The following is a 20,986-nucleotide window of genomic DNA, read 5'->3' as shown; positions in this document are numbered from 1 at the left end:
TGCATTTACACTATATTTTGACATTGATGACATGATGTGTAAAATAGACGATAAACAACTATATACATGTCAACATCAATAATATTCATACATATGATAAAGTCTTTAACATATGTAAAAAACAAATAAAAAAACCCGCTAAAATTGAAAACGTACCTGAAACGAAATATATTGAGCTCATTTAATCGATATATATATTAAACTTTAAACTATACATTAAATTTTGAACTGATATAAGGTATGAAAAAAGTTACCTTATTTTTTTTTCTTCTTTGAAACAGGTTTCTAAATAAAAATAAATAAATTGATTTTTTTTTTAAAAAGAATTGCACCAATATATCATAAAGAATCATAGAATAAGTATCAAATGAAACCCATAAAAAAAAAACCAATCAAAGTATACACATGATTATATAAAAAATAATTTGATAAAAAATATATCTGAAACACGGCAAAACCATAAAAATGCGACAATATTCTGTATACTAAACTTGGATAAACTAGAAACTATGTAAAATGAGACATATATAAAAACAATCAAAAGAATGACTTAAATATCAAACTGTAATTTATAACATAAAAATTTGTCTATAAACCCATCAAGCGCAAGACTCGAAAAATATCATTTTCATAAACACCATCTATTTTAATTGAAATACCCGACCATGTAGTAGCTGAAGGTGTGACATATCACATATCACATAATTGATTTATGTAAAAACACGACACATACCACATTTCCTGTAAAATAAAAAAACAGCAAAAACTTCCTTTCAGAACTGTCTCGAATATCTGGAATAAAAGTGGGGAATGGTAAAAAAAAAAGATTAATGTATTGATAGTTAAGTTCTATCTTTACATATTAATATTAACAACACTAAGAATGTTAAGGTATATATCATATAAAAATCAGTTATATTAAAAGATCATATATTAAGAAAATAATTGACATAAATAAGTGTTTAATTATATAGATGAGAACGTTTACAACTTAATGATTTTATATGCATTGGTAAAGCTAGATTTTTAACATGCATTTTGAAACATTAAGGAACTCTCAAAAAGAAGCAATAAGATTGATAAAAAGAACTTCACATACAAAATTTACACAAACAAAATTTTTCCATCCATAGTATTGTATTTATGTACGCATTTATTTATCTGTTTCTGAATAAAATATTGTTTACACTAAAATTTGACAAGTTTGGTCTTATAACTGTGGTTTTTTTTTTTTGGTCTTTGAGACCTTCTCAGTACTTCCATTACATTGACATATGGTATTGGTTGATTCTGAAGGGATTATTTGTTTATTCCGAGCAAGTGCTGGTCCTGACCAGCCTATGGTTTATCATCTTGTTGTGCAGCAGGGTTTTCTTGGTGGTTAAGTAAATTTTGAAGTCTTTGTACAAATTTTCTTATAATTTCTATGATACCTTCAACAATCATCACCACAGCTAAGATATATTCTGTAAAAATAGTATTATCTACTTATTATTACATCTCTTGTTTCATCTACTGATATTCCATCATCAATTGATGTATAATCCTCATTTTACTTCTATCCAGTTGAAATTGTTCCATTTGAAATTCTTCAATAGGAGCTCCTTTTCTTTTGATATTTGATTATGAATAATGTTGAAGTGCTCAAAAGGATTATCAAAACTGAAAAATAAGAAGAATGTCCGAATATCATGGCTCGCACATTTCAATTATTTGGTTTTTTTCTGCCACAAGATATGATATGAATAGTTTTATTTTGAAGGCACCATATAACATAACTCCAAATGCTATAGCAAAAACCACTGAAAAGATGTAAAAAATAAAGATAGTTATTTTGAACTTACCTTTCTTCTCAGTGTTTTATTGTGTAATTATATTTTCCTTTTCTGTGATTTTTTTTCTTTCTTTAGTTGTATTTCTTTTGTTTAAGTTGTATTTCTTCTTTATGAATATGTTTTTTTTTTCTTTAACTGTATTTCTTATGTTTAAGTTGGATCTATTTTTTATAAATATGTTTTTTTTTCTTTAATTGTATTTCTTTTGTTTACGTTTGTATTTATTTTTTGTGAATGTGTTTTTTTTTTTTTTTGGCTAAATTTATCATAACATGTCAACAATTCTATTGAATACCTACTTTTTTTTATTAATAAATTTTATGAACGTTTACTTAAATATATATCCTACCAAGCTTACCCCATAAAATTAAAAAAGTAACTAAATAAACTCATGATATATTGCAAGAATGAAATTTTGTATTTGCGTAAAACACGCGTTTCGTCTTAAAAAAAAATCACTTGTGACGCTCGAAGAAACAAAGTCGAGCATTATAGTCCATACCAAACGACAGAAATACAGTGTTTTGTGGTCATTGCTACACGAAATAAATGGATTTTATGTAGATTTTTTTTAAACAAATGTATGTCAAATTGTTTAAAGGACAAACAAAATATGAAATATAGAACCCCATCTTGAGCCTGATATTACACACCATTTCAGTTCCTGGTTTTTTTTTAAGACCTTGCTTTACTTTTTACATCAAAAGAATGTAAAATGTCTGCAAACCTCTTAGTTCATGTTTAACGAGATCAATAATCTATTAATTGTTATGCCAAATATAATTATCTACATGTATTGTAATTGTTTCTATCTTTTCGAATAATGACTGCATGAATTTTATTATATATATATATAAATATATATGAGACCGTTTGTTGTGTTTCAATATAAAATATGATTGGTTTAAATGACAATTATGTATTGTTTACATGTTAATATTTGGATAATGCAGTACTGTTTTCTTATAAATTTTTTTGCTGGTATATAGACTTTGAAGGGGTTCTTTTAAAACAAATACACATAAAAAAGTTGATAAACAAAAATGAAATTTGGGAGAAGTTTTCGGGGATAAAATTTTCGTTCTCTTTGTTAAATATTCATATTTTATGCAAAACAAACCCATTTTCAATGATCTCAATTTCTAGTAATCAGAATGATTTTTTTTACATTCTACATATTCAAGAAGGTGCTATATGTATATATAAATATATATGTATTAAAAACTGTAACACAATTAAAATATTGTCCATACAATTCTGTCATTACGGCCCTTTTCATTGGAATAAGTTCCATATCTATATGTTTTTAGGGTAAAAATCAATGATACAAACAAAAATAGTTCATATCAGAAAAGAAAGCAATAAAATGAATAATATGTATATATTTATAAATGTATATGTTGAAATGAAGAATTACTAACAAAATAGATAATAAGTTAACGGAAAAGAAATTTGAGAAATTTGAGGTGATTTTACCCATAAAGAAGTCAACCCATTTATGGTTAAAGTATTTTGTAATGGGGGTTTATTCTCTAAAATATTCCTTTTCATGTAAGAATTCTTTATATATTTTTTTAGAAATGTTTTTTGTTGCAATAAAAGAATCGATAGTAGTTTGTATAAGTTTTATGTAGACTGAAGATGTGCGAATATTCTGGTAGCTGCCTTGTCAAATCAAACATATATAGCTACAGAAAACTTTTGACAATATTCTGTTACACAAAAAAAAAAACCAACTTGTTGAAAAATCCCTAACGAAAAAAAAAACACCGTTATAATATGAATTATTTTTAGAAGCAGACGAATTTCTGATTAAATTTTCGTAGCCATATTTGGAATAACGTTTTGAAATGTGTAGGTATAAATTCCTGTCCACTTCCATTCAACATGTTTGTAATCTGGCAAAACTGTTCTTTTATTAGACATTTAGTTAGTAGAAATACTGGTTTGCCAAATTATTGGCTTGCCATCCTTGATGATTTTATTTTATGAACAGACTCGTACCAATACTGAGTCATACTTGAGTTTTGAGATTTCAGAGTTTCTTGTTTGAAATAATTTTTGTGGAATTCAAACAGGTGCATACGGACAGTTAACACAAAGTCAGTATTGAAAATATCATAAACTGTACAATACCTTCAAAATAGACAAGATGAAGGCATCTCACTAAAGTTCATTTAATGGAATAATTCCCCGAATTAAAAAATATGTAGCTACTATTAGAACAGACCAATTGATCCTTCTAGGAAATCAAATACCGTCATATATAAGACCTTCGGATTTGTTAGACATTATCGGTCCATTTTTGTTTTGTTTAAAAGTTTTCTTTCTTTCTAAATTTAATTTGCCAAAATCTGATATTTTATTTATAATGGTTACTGTATACTTTTGTCCTTTAGCTTGCCTGACCTCACAATACACACGAGATATTGCTATGACTTGGAAAATTTTGGAGTTAATAATAATGTTTTTCTTTAAGTATATACATAAATAGATAAAGATTATAGCATTAACTGGAGTTAACTAATTTATGGTTGAAGTATTTTGTGATGAATTTCATTTCTCTGTAAAATATTCCTTTACATGTAAGAATCTTTGAAGCTTTTTCTTTCCTTCTAAACTTACTGATTTTAAGAAGATGTCTTATGATGTATATATTAATGTTTTTAAATGTTTTTTTGTTGAAATAAAAGAATCGATAGAATTTTCTGTAGGTTTTATGTAGATTGAAAGTGGGTGAATATTCTTGGTACTGCCTTGTCGGCTGCCAAATCAAATACCGTAATACAATGCCATAGTACCATTAGGGCTTATAAAAAGACATCAGTTTTCCATTATTTTTTTATTAAAAGTTTTCTTATTTTCTGAATTAAATCAGCCAAAACCTGATTTCTTTTTATAGTTGTTACTGTTTACTTTCACCTTTAAGCTTGCAAGACTATACTAGGTACGTGAGCTTTTGCTATAAGTTATTGTTTGCTGAAATGGTCATAAACTTTTCAAAATCGTCACTTCGAAATCCACTTGAAAGCTCCAATTTTCACTAACGTTTGTATAAAGATCCTTAGACTATCTAAAGGATAATGTGTTTGATTGTTCCTTTCTATGAAAATATAGAATAACTTAACCTTTTATTTTGCTCATATCTTAAATAATATGATATAATGTACCAAGTCAGGAATACGGCAATTTTAATTTAATAGTTCGTTTCTTTGTATGTTGCATTGTCGTTTGTATTTTGTTTCACTTCCGCGTTCTGTTGTTTAGTTGTTTTACTCTTATAGTTGATGCGTCCTCGATTTAAGTTTGTAGTTCGGATTGCGTTTTCTCTCCATCAATTTATGATTTTTTTACAACGGTATACTACTGTTGCCTTTATTTAAAAGATTTCCAATTTGTAGAAGGTATATTGGCATTCGGAGCTAAACATATTTTACAGATATCTACAATATTACATAAAAAATACAATTGTTACTAAAAAATCCGTAATTTCAAAGTTCACTGGTACAAATTGCAATCAAAAGAATGCATATTGTCTTTTTTAAATAATAAAGATAACAAATTTTATATCTGTTCAACCTTGAAAAAAGAAAAGTATATTTTTGATACATAAGTTTTAAAATGTTCTAAACATAAGCTGCCATTGATTGATTACATATTCAATGTAACAATAAAAAAAAACGAGTGGAAAAAGAATCATTTGATGTATAAGATATAAAGTTATTCCAAAGTCAATTAACCTATATGAATCTACGCCTAAAAAAAGAGTTTATCAAATAATGGAAGAGTTTGTATAAAACTGAAATTATTTTTTACAGATAAAATTTCTGAAATATTTTGTTGAAAATAGACCTCCTTAAGCATATATTAATGTACTTTCAAAAAGAAAAAAGTACAAAAAGCATACTAAATAAGTATAAATTGATCTTAAGCCTTAAACACTACAAATTACTGTGGGTCAATCAAAGCGATAGCACATATTTAATTATGGAAATTCATTCAGATGGGAGAGAAGTAGAAATTAGTTATTTCTTTTTGCTCATATCTATGCTAAGATGTTTTACAAATAAGCCTGAATGGAAAGAACGCTTGTTTTATACTGTTCTTCCAGACAATATGGTTTGAGGCAAAGTTTTGCACTTTCAATAAGTTACTTGATAAAAGGTTATCCTAAGTACATTTCAGTAATATTTGAAGCGCTCGTTATCCTTCAGAAGTAAACTGTGAAATAATTCATGCAAAACATTCATTCCGCAGTTATATTTAAATAGATTTTGTGATTAGTTATCAAAGGTAGCAGGATTATAATTTAGTACGCCAGGCGCGCGTTTCGTCTACATAAGACTCACCAGTCATGCTCAGATCAAAATCGTTATAAAGCCAAAAAAGTACAAAGTTGAAGAGCATTGAGGGTTGTAAAATTTTTATGAAGGACTTCATCTTTGTAAGTTCATTTTGCACATCACATTTAAATTGCTTGACACAAACCAGGATCAGGACCATAACTACGTTTTGTTCAATGTTAATCTACTTTTCTCTGAATTCATAGTGTACACATGATTAATACAACGTGACGTTATCCTAGCCATATGAATATCAGAACATTAAAACATTTCAGATAGAAAGTCAGCATTCTAGTTTTGGAACAAAACTTGAAGTGGGCAATTTTCGAAGCTGTATTTTGGCTATATAATTCTAAAATTATAAACATTTCTACAATTCTCTATGCAAAAATTCATTATGTATATTTTAACTCTTTTTAGGGGGAGGGGGTGACAAACTGATACCGGTAGTTGCAAAAAAAAAAACAAACCCGCAGTTTTATATTTACTGAATGCATCTCTAAGGCTTAAGAGAACACAATAATTCTGGTAGAAAATGCAGCGAATTTCTTTATAATGCGAAATAAATTAGAATAAAAACTTGTTTCTTTAATCGAAAATACAGACAGGAAAAACAATTATTCTTAAACTCAATGTTGTATTTAATTTTATCATAATTTTCAATGGAAACTATTTGTTCACTTCCCTTATAAATAAAATAAACTTATTCTTTTCAGAAATTAATAATCAAACAATGTATCTCCTTCCCCTTTTTAGACTCCTCTGGTTTTTTTTCTTCAATAGCCTAATACGTCAATAAAAGTGTGTGCAGTGACTCGTTTTATGATATACACTTTAAAACAATATCTACCAGACCAAACTCAAAACATGGACAATTGGATGTGATAAAGACAATTTTATTCAGGTTGACGCACTGCTCACTAAACTAACATCGAACCATTTATCCAAATGAATAGGATTTCGTTTTTAAGGTATACACACATATATAACAAAAATTGGTAATGTGTAAGAAAATATGGAATTAAGAAATCAGTGGATTAAATACATTACTATCACTACAAAAAAAAATCAAAGACATTAATCAAAGCTCGCCTGCTGAATGAGGTAGATTGGAGAAGAAACAAATCAAATAAGCCTACATCTGGAATTACAGCTTTACGAAGGAATATATTTATAGCATTCTTACTTGGACATTGTTGCATTGCCTGGTGTAAAAATGCATTCGATTTTATGATTAATAGTAGGCTCAAGTAAAAAAGTTGGCTTTACACGTATGAATGTATGCTGAATTAATATAACAATTCCACAACTTGTGGCATATTCGAAAATATTTTAAACAAAACTAAATTTATTACTGCATAAAAAAATGTTAAAGGAACATATGCAGGTCTTCAAAGCTCAATAAAGATGTTATAAGTTTTCAATATATAAAGGACGATGTGATTTGAGTGCCAAGGAGACAACTGGAACATATCATATTTTTATGTGAATTATTCTTTTCCCACCTTCAACTTAATCATATTTGTTTTGTTTTATTTATTGTCAATATATATATCGGCATATCATTTACAATAGTTTCAACAATCGAAATAAACAGGTTAGAAACTCACAGCAAAATTGAAAATAAAAGATATGTATAAAAAAGATGTAAAATCGGTTAAATGTCAAATGTTGTATGCCACTTCGAAATGCTAATTGAAAGTACAATATAGTAAAAAATCTCATTATAGATAACAGAATTGAAATTCATATTTGCAAGAGTTTTGTCAAAGCAAGTGTGTCCCTTTACACACTTCACATTAGGGTAAACATTGTATGGACAATTAAATATCTGTCTTGAATAAAGTACAGCATTCCACAGGAATTTCTTAAGTATGAATCATTGATATTAATAAAAAAAAAATTGGGGGGGGGGGGGGGGGGATTAGCCCGATGCCAGGATAATGTCAATGCGCATTACAGTAAAATGCATTCGATTTTGATCATTTGTATAAATTGAGCTTTAAAATGAATTATTATACAGATTTGAATAATTTGTTTAAATTGAGCTTCAAACTGAATTATTGTACAGATTTGAATCATTTGTATAAAATTGAGCCTTAAACTGAATTATTATATTCAGTATTGATTAAGTAAAATTGAAATTAATTTAGACCTGTATATGTTCCTTTAACAACTTTTATGCAGTAATGAATGTATTTCTGTTAAAAATATGTTCGGATGTGCCATGAGTTGTTGGATTGTTATAATAATCCAGCATACATTTGAACGTGTAAAGCCGAATTTTAACTTGAGCCTACTATTAATCATAACAGAGTTTTGGCAAATTTTACTATATTTAAAATCGAATGCATTTTACTGTAATGCGCATTGACATTATCCTGGCATCGGGCTAATCCCCCCACCCCCCCCCCCCCCCACCCCCCAATTTTTTTTTTATTAATATCAATGATTCATACTTAAGAAAATTCCTGTGGAATGCTGTACTTTATTCAAGACAGATATTTAATTGTCCATACAATGTTTACCCTAATGTGAAGTGTGTAAAGGGACACACTTGCTTTGACAAAACTCTTGCAAATATGAATTTCAATTCTGTTATCTATAATGAGATTTTTTACTATATTGTACTTTCAATTAGCATTTCGAAGTGGCATACAACATTTGACATTTAACCGATTTTACATCTTTTTTATACATATCTTTTATTTTCAATTTGCTGTGAGTTTCTAACCTGTTTATTTCGATTGTTGAAACTATTGTAAATGATATGCCGATATATATATTGACAATAAATAAAACAAAACAAATATGATTAAGTTGAAGGTGGGAAAAGAATAATTCACATAAAAATATGATATGTTCCAGTTGTCTCCTTGGCACTCAAATCACATCGTCCTTTATATATTGAAAACTTATAACATCTTTATTGAGCTTTGAAGACCTGCATATGTTCCTTTAACATTTTTTATGCAGTAATAAATTTAGTTTTGTTTAAAATATTTTCGAATATGCCACAAGTTGTGGAATTGTTATATTAATTCAGCATACATTCATACGTGTAAAGCCAACTTTTTTACTTGAGCCTACTATTAATCATAAAATCGAATGCATTTTTACACCAGGCAATGCAACAATGTCCAAGTAAGAATGCTATAAATATATTCCTTCGTAAAGCTGTAATTCCAGATGTAGGCTTATTTGATTTGTTTCTTCTCCAATCTACCTCATTCAGCAGGCGAGCTTTGATTAATGTCTTTGATTTTTTTTTGTAGTGATAGTAATGTATTTAATCCACTGATTTCTTAATTCCATATTTTCTTACACATTACCAATTTTTGTTATATATGTGTGTATACCTTAAAAACGAAATCCTATTCATTTGGATAAATGGTTCGATATTAGTTTAGTGAGCAGTGCGTCAACCTGAATAAAATTGTCTTTATCACATCCAATTGTCCATGTTTTGAGTTTGGTCTGGTAGATATTGTTTTAAAGTGTATATCATAAAACGAGTCACTGCACACACTTTTATTGACGTATTAGGCTATTGAAGAAAAAAAACCAGAGGAGTCTAAAAAGGGGAAGGAGATACATTGTTTGATTATTAATTTCTGAAAAGAATAAGTTTATTTTATTTATAAGGGAAGTGAACAAATAGTTTCCATTGAAAATTATGATAAAATTAAATACAACATTGAGTTTAAGAATAATTGTTTTTCCTGTCTGTATTTTCGATTAAAGAAACAAGTTTTTATTCTAATTTATTTCGCATTATAAAGAAATTCGCTGCATTTTCTACCAGAATTATTGTGTTCTCTTAAGCCTTAGAGATGCATTCAGTAAATATAAAACTGCGGGTTTGTTTTTTTTTTGCAACTACCGGTATCAGTTTGTCACCCCCTCCCCCTAAAAAGAGTTAAAATATACATAATGAATTTTTGCATAGAGAATTGTAGAAATGTTTATAATTTTAGAATTATATAGCCAAAATACAGCTTCGAAAATTGCCCACTTCAAGTTTTGTTCCAAAACTAGAATGCTGACTTTCTATCTGAAATGTTTTAATGTTCTGATATTCATATGGCTAGGATAACGTCACGTTGTATTAATCATGTGTACACTATGAATTCAGAGAAAAGTAGATTAACATTGAACAAAACGTAGTTATGGTCCTGATCCTGGTTTGTGTCAAGCAATTTAAATGTGATGTGCAAAATGAACTTACAAAGATGAAGTCCTTCATAAAAATTTTACAACCCTCAATGCTCTTCAACTTTGTACTTTTTTGGCTTTATAACGATTTTGATCTGAGCATGACTGGTGAGTCTTATGTAGACGAAACGCGCGCCTGGCGTACTAAATTATAATCCTGCTACCTTTGATAACTAATCACAAAATCTATTTAAATATAACTGCGGAATGAATGTTTTGCATGAATTATTTCACAGTTTACTTCTGAAGGATAACGAGCGCTTCAAATATTACTGAAATGTACTTAGGATAACCTTTTATCAAGTAACTTATTGAAAGTGCAAAACTTTGCCTCAAACCATATTGTCTGGAAGAACAGTATAAAACAAGCGTTCTTTCCATTCAGGCTTATTTGTAAAACATCTTAGCATAGATATGAGCAAAAAGAAATAACTAATTTCTACTTCTCTCCCATCTGAATGAATTTCCATAATTAAATATGTGCTATCGCTTTGATTGACCCACAGTAATTTGTAGTGTTTAAGGCTTAAGATCAATTTATACTTATTTAGTATGCTTTTTGTACTTTTTTCTTTTTGAAAGTACATTAATATATGCTTAAGGAGGTCTATTTTCAACAAAATATTTCAGAAATTTTATCTGTAAAAAATAATTTCAGTTTTATACAAACTCTTCCATTATTTGATAAACTCTTTTTTTAGGCGTAGATTCATATAGGTTAATTGACTTTGGAATAACTTTATATCTTATACATCAAATGATTCTTTTTCCACTCGTTTTTTTTTATTGTTACATTGAATATGTAATCAATCAATGGCAGCTTATGTTTAGAACATTTTAAAACTTATGTATCAAAAATATACTTTTCTTTTTTCAAGGTTGAACAGATATAAAATTTGTTATCTTTATTATTTAAAAAAGACAATATGCATTCTTTTGATTGCAATTTGTACCAGTGAACTTTGAAATTACGGATTTTTTAGTAACAATTGTATTTTTTATGTAATATTGTAGATATCTGTAAAATATGTTTAGCTCCGAATGCCAATATACCTTCTACAAATTGGAAATCTTTTAAATAAAGGCAACAGTAGTATACCGTTGTAAAAAAATCATAAATTGATGGAGAGAAAACGCAATCCGAACTACAAACTTAAATCGAGGACGCATCAACTATAAGAGTAAAACAACTAAACAACAGAACGCGGAAGTGAAACAAAATACAAACGACAATGCAACATACAAAGAAACGAACTATTAAATTAAAATTGCCGTATTCCTGACTTGGTACATTATATCATATTATTTAAGATATGAGCAAAATAAAAGGTTAAGTTATTCTATATTTTCATAGAAAGGAACAATCAAACACATTATCCTTTAGATAGTCTAAGGATCTTTATACAAACGTTAGTGAAAATTGGAGCTTTCAAGTGGATTTCGAAGTGACGATTTTGAAAAGTTTATGACCATTTCAGCAAACAATAACTTATAGCAAAAGCTCACGTACCTAGTATAGTCTTGCAAGCTTAAAGGTGAAAGTAAACAGTAACAACTATAAAAAGAAATCAGGTTTTGGCTGATTTAATTCAGAAAATAAGAAAACTTTTAATAAAAAAATAATGGAAAACTGATGTCTTTTTATAAGCCCTAATGGTACTATGGCATTGTATTACGGTATTTGATTTGGCAGCCGACAAGGCAGTACCAAGAATATTCACCCACTTTCAATCTACATAAAACCTACAGAAAATTCTATCGATTCTTTTATTTCAACAAAAAAACATTTAAAAACATTTATATATACATCATAAGACATCTTCTTAAAATCAGTAAGTTTAGAAGGAAAGAAAAAGCTTCAAAGATTCTTACATGTAAAGGAATATTTTACAGAGAAATGAAATTCATCACAAAATACTTCAACCATAAATTAGTTAACTCCAGTTAATGCTATAATCTTTATCTATTTATGTATATACTTAAAGAAAAACATTATTATTAACTCCAAAATTTTCCAAGTCATAGCAATATCTCGTGTGTATTGTGAGGTCAGGCAAGCTAAAGGACAAAAGTATACAGTAACCATTATAAATAAAATATCAGATTTTGGCAAATTAAATTTAGAAAGAAAGAAAACTTTTAAACAAAACAAAAATGGACCGATAATGTCTAACAAATCCGAAGGTCTTATATATGACGGTATTTGATTTCCTAGAAGGATCAATTGGTCTGTTCTAATAGTAGCTACATATTTTTTAATTCGGGGAATTATTCCATTAAATGAACTTTAGTGAGATGCCTTCATCTTGTCTATTTTGAAGGTATTGTACAGTTTATGATATTTTCAATACTGACTTTGTGTTAACTGTCCGTATGCACCTGTTTGAATTCCACAAAAATTATTTCAAACAAGAAACTCTGAAATCTCAAAACTCAAGTATGACTCAGTATTGGTACGAGTCTGTTCATAAAATAAAATCATCAAGGATGGCAAGCCAATAATTTGGCAAACCAGTATTTCTACTAACTAAATGTCTAATAAAAGAACAGTTTTGCCAGATTACAAACATGTTGAATGGAAGTGGACAGGAATTTATACCTACACATTTCAAAACGTTATTCCAAATATGGCTACGAAAATTTAATCAGAAATTCGTCTGCTTCTAAAAATAATTCATATTATAACGGTGTTTTTTTTTTCGTTAGGGATTTTTCAACAAGTTGGTTTATTTTTGTGTAACAGAATATTGTCAAAAGTTTTCTGTAGCTATATATGTTTGATTTGACAAGGCAGCTACCAGAATATTCGCACATCTTCAGTCTACATAAAACTTATACAAACTACTATCGATTCTTTTATTGCAACAAAAAACATTTCTAAAAAAATATATAAAGAATTCTTACATGAAAAGGAATATTTTAGAGAATAAACCCCCATTACAAAATACTTTAACCATAAATGGGTTGACTTCTTTATGGGTAAAATCACCTCAAATTTCTCAAATTTCTTTTCCGTTAACTTATTATCTATTTTGTTAGTAATTCTTCATTTCAACATATACATTTATAAATATATACATATTATTCATTTTATTGCTTTCTTTTCTGATATGAACTATTTTTGTTTGTATCATTGATTTTTACCCTAAAAACATATAGATATGGAACTTATTCCAATGAAAAGGGCCGTAATGACAGAATTGTATGGACAATATTTTAATTGTGTTACAGTTTTTAATACATATGTATTTATATATACATATAGCACCTTCTTGAATATGTAGAATGTAAAAAAAATCATTCTGATTACTAGAAATTGAGATCATTGAAAATGGGTTTGTTTTGCATAAAATATGAATATTTAACAAAGAGAACGAAAATTTTATCCCCGAAAACTTCTCCCAAATTTCATTTTTGTTTATCAACTTTTTTATGTGTATTTGTTTTAAAAGAACCCCTTCAAAGTCTATATACCAGCAAAAAAATTTATAAGAAAACAGTACTGCATTATCTAAATATTAACATGTAAACAATACATAATTGTCATTTAAACCAATCATATTTTATATTGAAACACAACAAACGGTCTCATATATATTTATATATATATATAATAAAATTCATGCAGTCATTATTCGAAAAGATAGAAACAATTACAATACATGTAGATAATTATATTTGGCATAACAATTAATAGATTATTGATCTCGTTAAACATGAACTAAGAGGTTTGCAGACATTTTACATTCTTTTGATGTAAAAAGTAAAGCAAGGTCTTAAAAAAAAAACCAGGAACTGAAATGGTGTGTAATATCAGGCTCAAGATGGGGTTCTATATTTCATATTTTGTTTGTCCTTTAAACAATTTGACATACATTTGTTTAAAAAAAATCTGCATAAAATCCATTTATTTCGTGTAGCAATGACCACAAAACACTGTATTTCTGTCGTTTGGTATGGACTATAATGCTCGACTTTGTTTCTTCGAGCGTCACAAGTGATTTTTTTTTAAGACGAAACGCGTGTTTTACGCAAATACAAAATTTCATTCTTGCAATATATCATGAGTTTATTTAGTTACTTTTTTAATTTTATGGGGTAAGCTTGGTAGGATATATATTTAAGTAAACGTTCATAAAATTTATTAATAAAAAAAAGTAGGTATTCAATAGAATTGTTGACATGTTATGATAAATTTAGCCAAAAAAAAATAAAACACATTCACAAAAAATAAATACAAACGTAAACAAAAGAAATACAATTAAAGAAAAAAAAACATATTTATAAAAAATAGATCCAACTTAAACATAAGAAATACAGTTAAAGAAAAAAAAAACATATTCATAAAGAAGAAATACAACTTAAACAAAAGAAATACAACTAAAGAAAGAAAAAAAATCACAGAAAAGGAAAATATAATTACACAATAAAACACTGAGAAGAAAGGTAAGTTCAAAATAACTATCTTTATTTTTTACATCTTTTCAGTGGTTTTTGCTATAGCATTTGGAGTTATGTTATATGGTGCCTTCAAAATAAAACTATTCATATCATATCTTGTGGCAGAAAAAAACCAAATAATTGAAATGTGCGAGCCATGATATTCGGACATTCTTCTTATTTTTCAGTTTTGATAATCCTTTTGAGCACTTCAACATTATTCATAATCAAATATCAAAAGAAAAGGAGCTCCTATTGAAGAATTTCAAATGGAACAATTTCAACTGGATAGAAGTAAAATGAGGATTATACATCAATTGATGATGGAATATCAGTAGATGAAACAAGAGATGTAATAATAAGTAGATAATACTATTTTTACAGAATATATCTTAGCTGTGGTGATGATTGTTGAAGGTATCATAGAAATTATAAGAAAATTTGTACAAAGACTTCAAAATTTACTTAACCACCAAGAAAACCCTGCTGCACAACAAGATGATAAACCATAGGCTGGTCAGGACCAGCACTTGCTCGGAATAAACAAATAATCCCTTCAGAATCAACCAATACCATATGTCAATGTAATGGAAGTACTGAGAAGGTCTCAAAGACCAAAAAAAAAAAACCACAGTTATAAGACCAAACTTGTCAAATTTTAGTGTAAACAATATTTTATTCAGAAACAGATAAATAAATGCTTACATAAATACAATACTATGGATGGAAAAATTTTGTTTGTGTAAATTTTGTATGTGAAGTTCTTTTTATCAATCTTATTGCTTCTTTTTGAGAGTTCCTTAATGTTTCAAAATGCATGTTAAAAATCTAGCTTTACCAATGCATATAAAATCATTAAGTTGTAAACGTTCTCATCTATATAATTAAACACTTATTTATGTCAATTATTTTCTTAATATATGATCTTTTAATATAACTGATTTTTATATGATATATACCTTAACATTCTTAGTGTTGTTAATATAAATATGTAAAGATAGAACTTAACTATCAATACATTAATCTTTTTTTTTTACCATTCCCCACTTTTATTCCAGATATTCGAGACAGTTCTGAAAGGAAGTTTTTGCTGTTTTTTTATTTTACAGGAAATGTGGTATGTGTCGTGTTTTTACATAAATCAATTATGTGATATGTGATATGTCACACCTTCAGCTACTACATGGTCGGGTATTTCAATTAAAATAGATGGTGTTTATGAAAATGATATTTTTCGAGTCTTGCGCTTGATGGGTTTATAGACAAATTTTTATGTTATAAATTACAGTTTGATATTTAAGTCATTCTTTTGATTGTTTTTATATATGTCTCATTTTACATAGTTTCTAGTTTATCCAAGTTTAGTATACAGAATATTGTCGCATTTTTATGGTTTTGCCGTGTTTCAGATATATTTTTTATCAAATTATTTTTTATATAATCATGTGTATACTTTGATTGGTTTTTTTTTATGGGTTTCATTTGATACTTATTCTATGATTCTTTATGATATATTGGTGCAATTCTTTTTAAAAAAAAAATCAATTTATTTATTTTTATTTAGAAACCTGTTTCAAAGAAGAAAAAAAAATAAGGTAACTTTTTTCATACCTTATATCAGTTCAAAATTTAATGTATAGTTTAAAGTTTAATATATATATCGATTAAATGAGCTCAATATATTTCGTTTCAGGTACGTTTTCAATTTTAGCGGGTTTTTTTTATTTGTTTTTTACATATGTTAAAGACTTTATCATATGTATGAATATTATTGATGTTGACATGTATATAGTTGTTTATCGTCTATTTTACACATCATGTCATCAATGTCAAAATATAGTGTAAATGCATAATAGTATTTATCACATAATTGTCCTTGACTATTGTATTTCTTTAAATCAAAGCTATCTCAGGTAACATATTTTTGAATACTATATCAGGTTATATGTTTATATGTTTATATATTGATGTTTAACAACTATACACTGCATAATTTTCTCAATGAAAAAAACTCAGGTAACATATTTTAAAACAATGTACCATAGTAAGCCTAGGTAGTTGAGTGGTCTTTCGCATCGGACATAGTGCGAGGCGATTTGATGGCACGATATATCAGTACCATGAGTTCTAATCCTGGCGAAGGAAGAACAAAACATTTGCGAAAGCAAATTACAAATCTAACTTTGTTGGGCTGATATTTAGACGACTTATATATATATATTATATATAAACGAGTCTAAATTGAAAACTACGTTCAAACCTATAATTGCGTTGGATAAAAATCGCAATTTTATATTATATATACATATAGGTTATTGAGAACATGATGTTTACTTAAAAAATAATTTAGCCACTTGAAACACTGATGTTAGATGTGAACAAATTTTAATTTGCTTTAATCATCTTTTCTTTATCACATCATTTACTAGCTGAGAAAACAACATATTAGTTTCATTATTGAATGAGGTATACCTATGTATACTGTATATTCATAAAATCAAAATACACACATTCTACACATTCCTAAGGTTACAACATTCTTGATGACATCATTCTGACAATTGTTGGAATGTCACTTATTTGAACTTTGATTGACCTCCTGTTCCAGAACAGGCATACGATTAAACCGGAAGCTGTTCCAGAACAGGCATAACACTACTACTAACGGCAATTACAGTTAAAACAGGACGAAACGGCAATTACAGTTAAAACAAGAAGAAACGGCAATTACTGTTAAAACAAGAGGAAACTACAATAACAGTTAAAACAATAGGAAACGGCAATTACAGTTAAAACAAGAGAAATCGACAATTACAGTTAAAACAAGAAGAAACGGCAATTACAGTTAAAACAAGAGGAAACGAAAATAACAGTTAAAACAGGAAGAAACGGCAATTACAGTTAAAACAAGAGGAAACGACAATTACAGTTAAAACAAGAGAAAACGGCAACTACTGTTAAAACAAGAGGAAACGGCAACTACCGTTAAAACAAGAGGAACGACAATTAAAGTTAAAACAAGAGAAGACGGCAACTACAGTTAAAACAAGTACAATTAAAAAAAAGAGGAAACGACAACTACAGATGTTAATACGACTACTACAGTTAAAACAAGAGGAACGACAATTAAAGTTAAAACAAGAGAAGACGGCAACTACAGTTAAAACAATTACAGTTAAAACAAGAGGGAACGACAACTACAGTTAAATCAAGAGAAAAACAATTACAGTTAAAAAAAGAGGAAACGACAACTACAGTTAAAACAAGCGGAAACGGCATTTAAAATTAAAACATGAGAAAACGACAATTACAGTTAAAACAATAGGAAACGACAACTACAGTTAAAACAAGAGGAAACGGCAATTACAGTTAAAAAAAAGAGGAAACGACAACTACAGTTAAAACAAGAGGAAACGACGATTACAGTTAAAACAAGAGAAAACGACAATTACAGTTAAAACAAGAGGAAACGACAACTACAATTAAAACAACAGGAAACGGCAACTACAGTTAAAGGAAAGAGGAAAGGACAACTACAGTTAAAACAAGCGGAAACAGGAATTACAATTAAAACAAGAGGAAACGGCAACTGCAGTTAAAACAAGAGGAAACGACAATTACAGTTAAAATAAGAGGAAACGGGAACTACAGTTAAAACAAGCGGAAACGGCAATTACAGTTAAAACTAGAGGAAACGATAATTACAGTTGAAACAAAAGGAAACGGCGATTACAATTAACACAAGAGGAAACGACAATTACAGTTAAAAAAAGTGGAAACGGCAACTACTGTTAAAACAAGAGGAAACGGCAACTACAGTTAAAACAAGAAGAAACGACAATTACAGTTAAAACAAGAGGAAACGGCAACTACAGTTAAATCAAGAGTAAAACAATTACAGTTTAAAAAAAAAGAGGAAACGACAACTACAGTTAAAACAAGCGGAAACGGCAATTACAATTAAAACGAGGGGACACGACAATTACAGTTAAAAAAATAGGAAACGACAACTACAGTTAAATCAAGAGGATAACAATTACAATTTAAAAAAAAAAGAGGAAACGACAACTACAGTTAAAACAAGCGGAAACGGCAATTACAATTAAAACGAGAGGACACGACAATTACAGTTAAAAAAATAGGAAACGACAACTACAGTTAAATCAAGAGGATAACAATTACAGTTAAAAAATGAGGAAACGACAACTACAGTTAAAACAAGCGGAAATGGCAATTACAAGTAAAACAAGTGGAAACGGCAATTACAATTAAAACAAGCGGAAACGGCAATTACAGTTAAAACTAGAGGAAACGATAATTACAGTTAAAACAAGAAGAAACGATAATTACAGTTAAAACAAGAGGAAACGGCCATAACAATTAACACAAGAGGAAACAGCAACTACAGTTAAAACAAGATGAAAGGACAATTACAGTTAAAACATGAGGAAACAGCAACTACAGTTAAAACAAGAGGAAATGACAATTACAATTAACACAAGAGGAAACGGCAACTACAGTTAAAACAAGAGCAAACGACAATTACAATTAACACAAGAGGAAACGGCAACTACAGTTAAAACAAGAGGAAATGACAACTACAGTTAAAACAAGAGGAACCGGCGATTACAATTAACACAAGAGGAAACGGCAACTACAGTTAAAACAAGAGGAAATGACAATTACAGTTTAAACTAGAGGAAACGGCAATTACAGTTCAAACAAGAAGAAACGAAAACTACAGTTAAAACACTAGGAAACGGCAATTACGCTTAAAACAAGAGAGAACGGCCAATGTAAATAAAACAGGCGGATATAGCAATTGCACATCAAACAAGACGAAACGGTCATCACACATCAAACACTAAAAAAATGCCATTAAACATAAAACAAAAGAAAACGGCCATAACACATAAAACAAAATGGGGCGGTATTTACACATTTGACTAGAAATGTGTTAAACGGCAATTTCACATGAAAAAAAGAATACAAAACATTTAACATGGAACAGGAGACAACGGTCATTAGACATACAGCAAGAAGAAACGGCAATTACAGTTAAAACAAGAGGAAACGACAACTAAAATCAAAACAAGAGGAAATGACAATTACAGTTAAAACAAAAAGAAACGACAATTACAGTTAAAACAAGAGGAAACGGCTATTACAGTTAAAACAACAGGAAACGGCAATTACAGTTAAAACAGGACGAAACGGCAATTACAGTTAAAACAAGAAGAAACGGCAATTACTGTTAAAACAAGAGGAAACTATAATAACAGTTAAAAACAATAGGAAACGGCAATTACAGTTAAAACAAGAGAAATCGACAATTACAGTTAAAACAAGAAGAAACGGCAATTACAGTTAAAACAAGAGGAAACGAAAATAACAGTTAAAACAGGAAGAAACGGCAATTACTGTTAAAACAAGAGGAAACGACAATTACAGTTAAAACAAGAGGAAACGGCAACTACAGTTAAAACAAGAGGAAACGACAATTACAGTTAAAACAAGAGGGAACGACAACTACAGTTAAATCAAGAGAAAAACAAATACAGTTAAAAAAAGAGGAAACGACAACTACAGTTAAAACAAGCGGAAACGGCATTTAAAATTAAAACAAGAGAAAACGACAATTACAGTCAAAACAATAGGAAACGACAACTACAGTTAAAACAAGAGGAAACGGCAATTACAGTTAAAAAAAGAGGAAACGACAACTACAGTTAAAACAAGAGGAAACGACAATTACAGTTAAAACAAGAGAAAACGACAATTACAGTTAAAACAAGAGGAAACGACAACTACAATTTAAACAACAGGAAACGGCAACTACAGTTAAAGAAAAGAGGAAAGGACAACTACAGTTAAAACAAGCGGAAACGGCAATTACAATTAAAACAAGAGGAAACGGCAACTGCAGTTAAAACAAGAGGAAACGGCAACTACAGTTAAAACAAGCAGAAATGGCAATTACAGTTAAAACAACAGGAAACGGCAACTACAGTTAAAGAAAAGAGGAAAGGACAACTACAGTTAAAACAAGCGGAAACGGCAATTACAATTAAAACAAGAGGAAACGGCAACTGCAGTTAAAACAAGAGGAAACGGCAACTACAGTTAAAACAAGCGGAAATGGCAATTACAGTT

General features: G+C 28.8%; 1 protein-coding gene across 1 annotated transcript in view; it reads right to left on the bottom strand.

The window, feature by feature from the left end:
- Positions 1 to 1,338: 1,338 nt before the first annotated feature.
- Positions 1,339 to 20,986, bottom strand: part of LOC139515262 (uncharacterized) — a 65,865-nt gene continuing 46,217 nt past the window's right edge. Inside the window, exon 3 of the mRNA XM_071304826.1 lies at positions 1,339 to 1,466. Within this exon, the coding sequence (XP_071160927.1) occupies positions 1,339 to 1,466 (128 nt within the window). The remainder of the gene's footprint in view (positions 1,467 to 20,986) is intronic.

Source organism: Mytilus edulis, chromosome 3 (genome assembly GCF_963676685.1).
Source record: "Mytilus edulis chromosome 3, xbMytEdul2.2, whole genome shotgun sequence".
NCBI lineage: Eukaryota > Metazoa > Mollusca > Bivalvia > Mytilida > Mytilidae > Mytilus > Mytilus edulis.
This window is presented reverse-complemented; position numbering and strand designations above follow the sequence as displayed.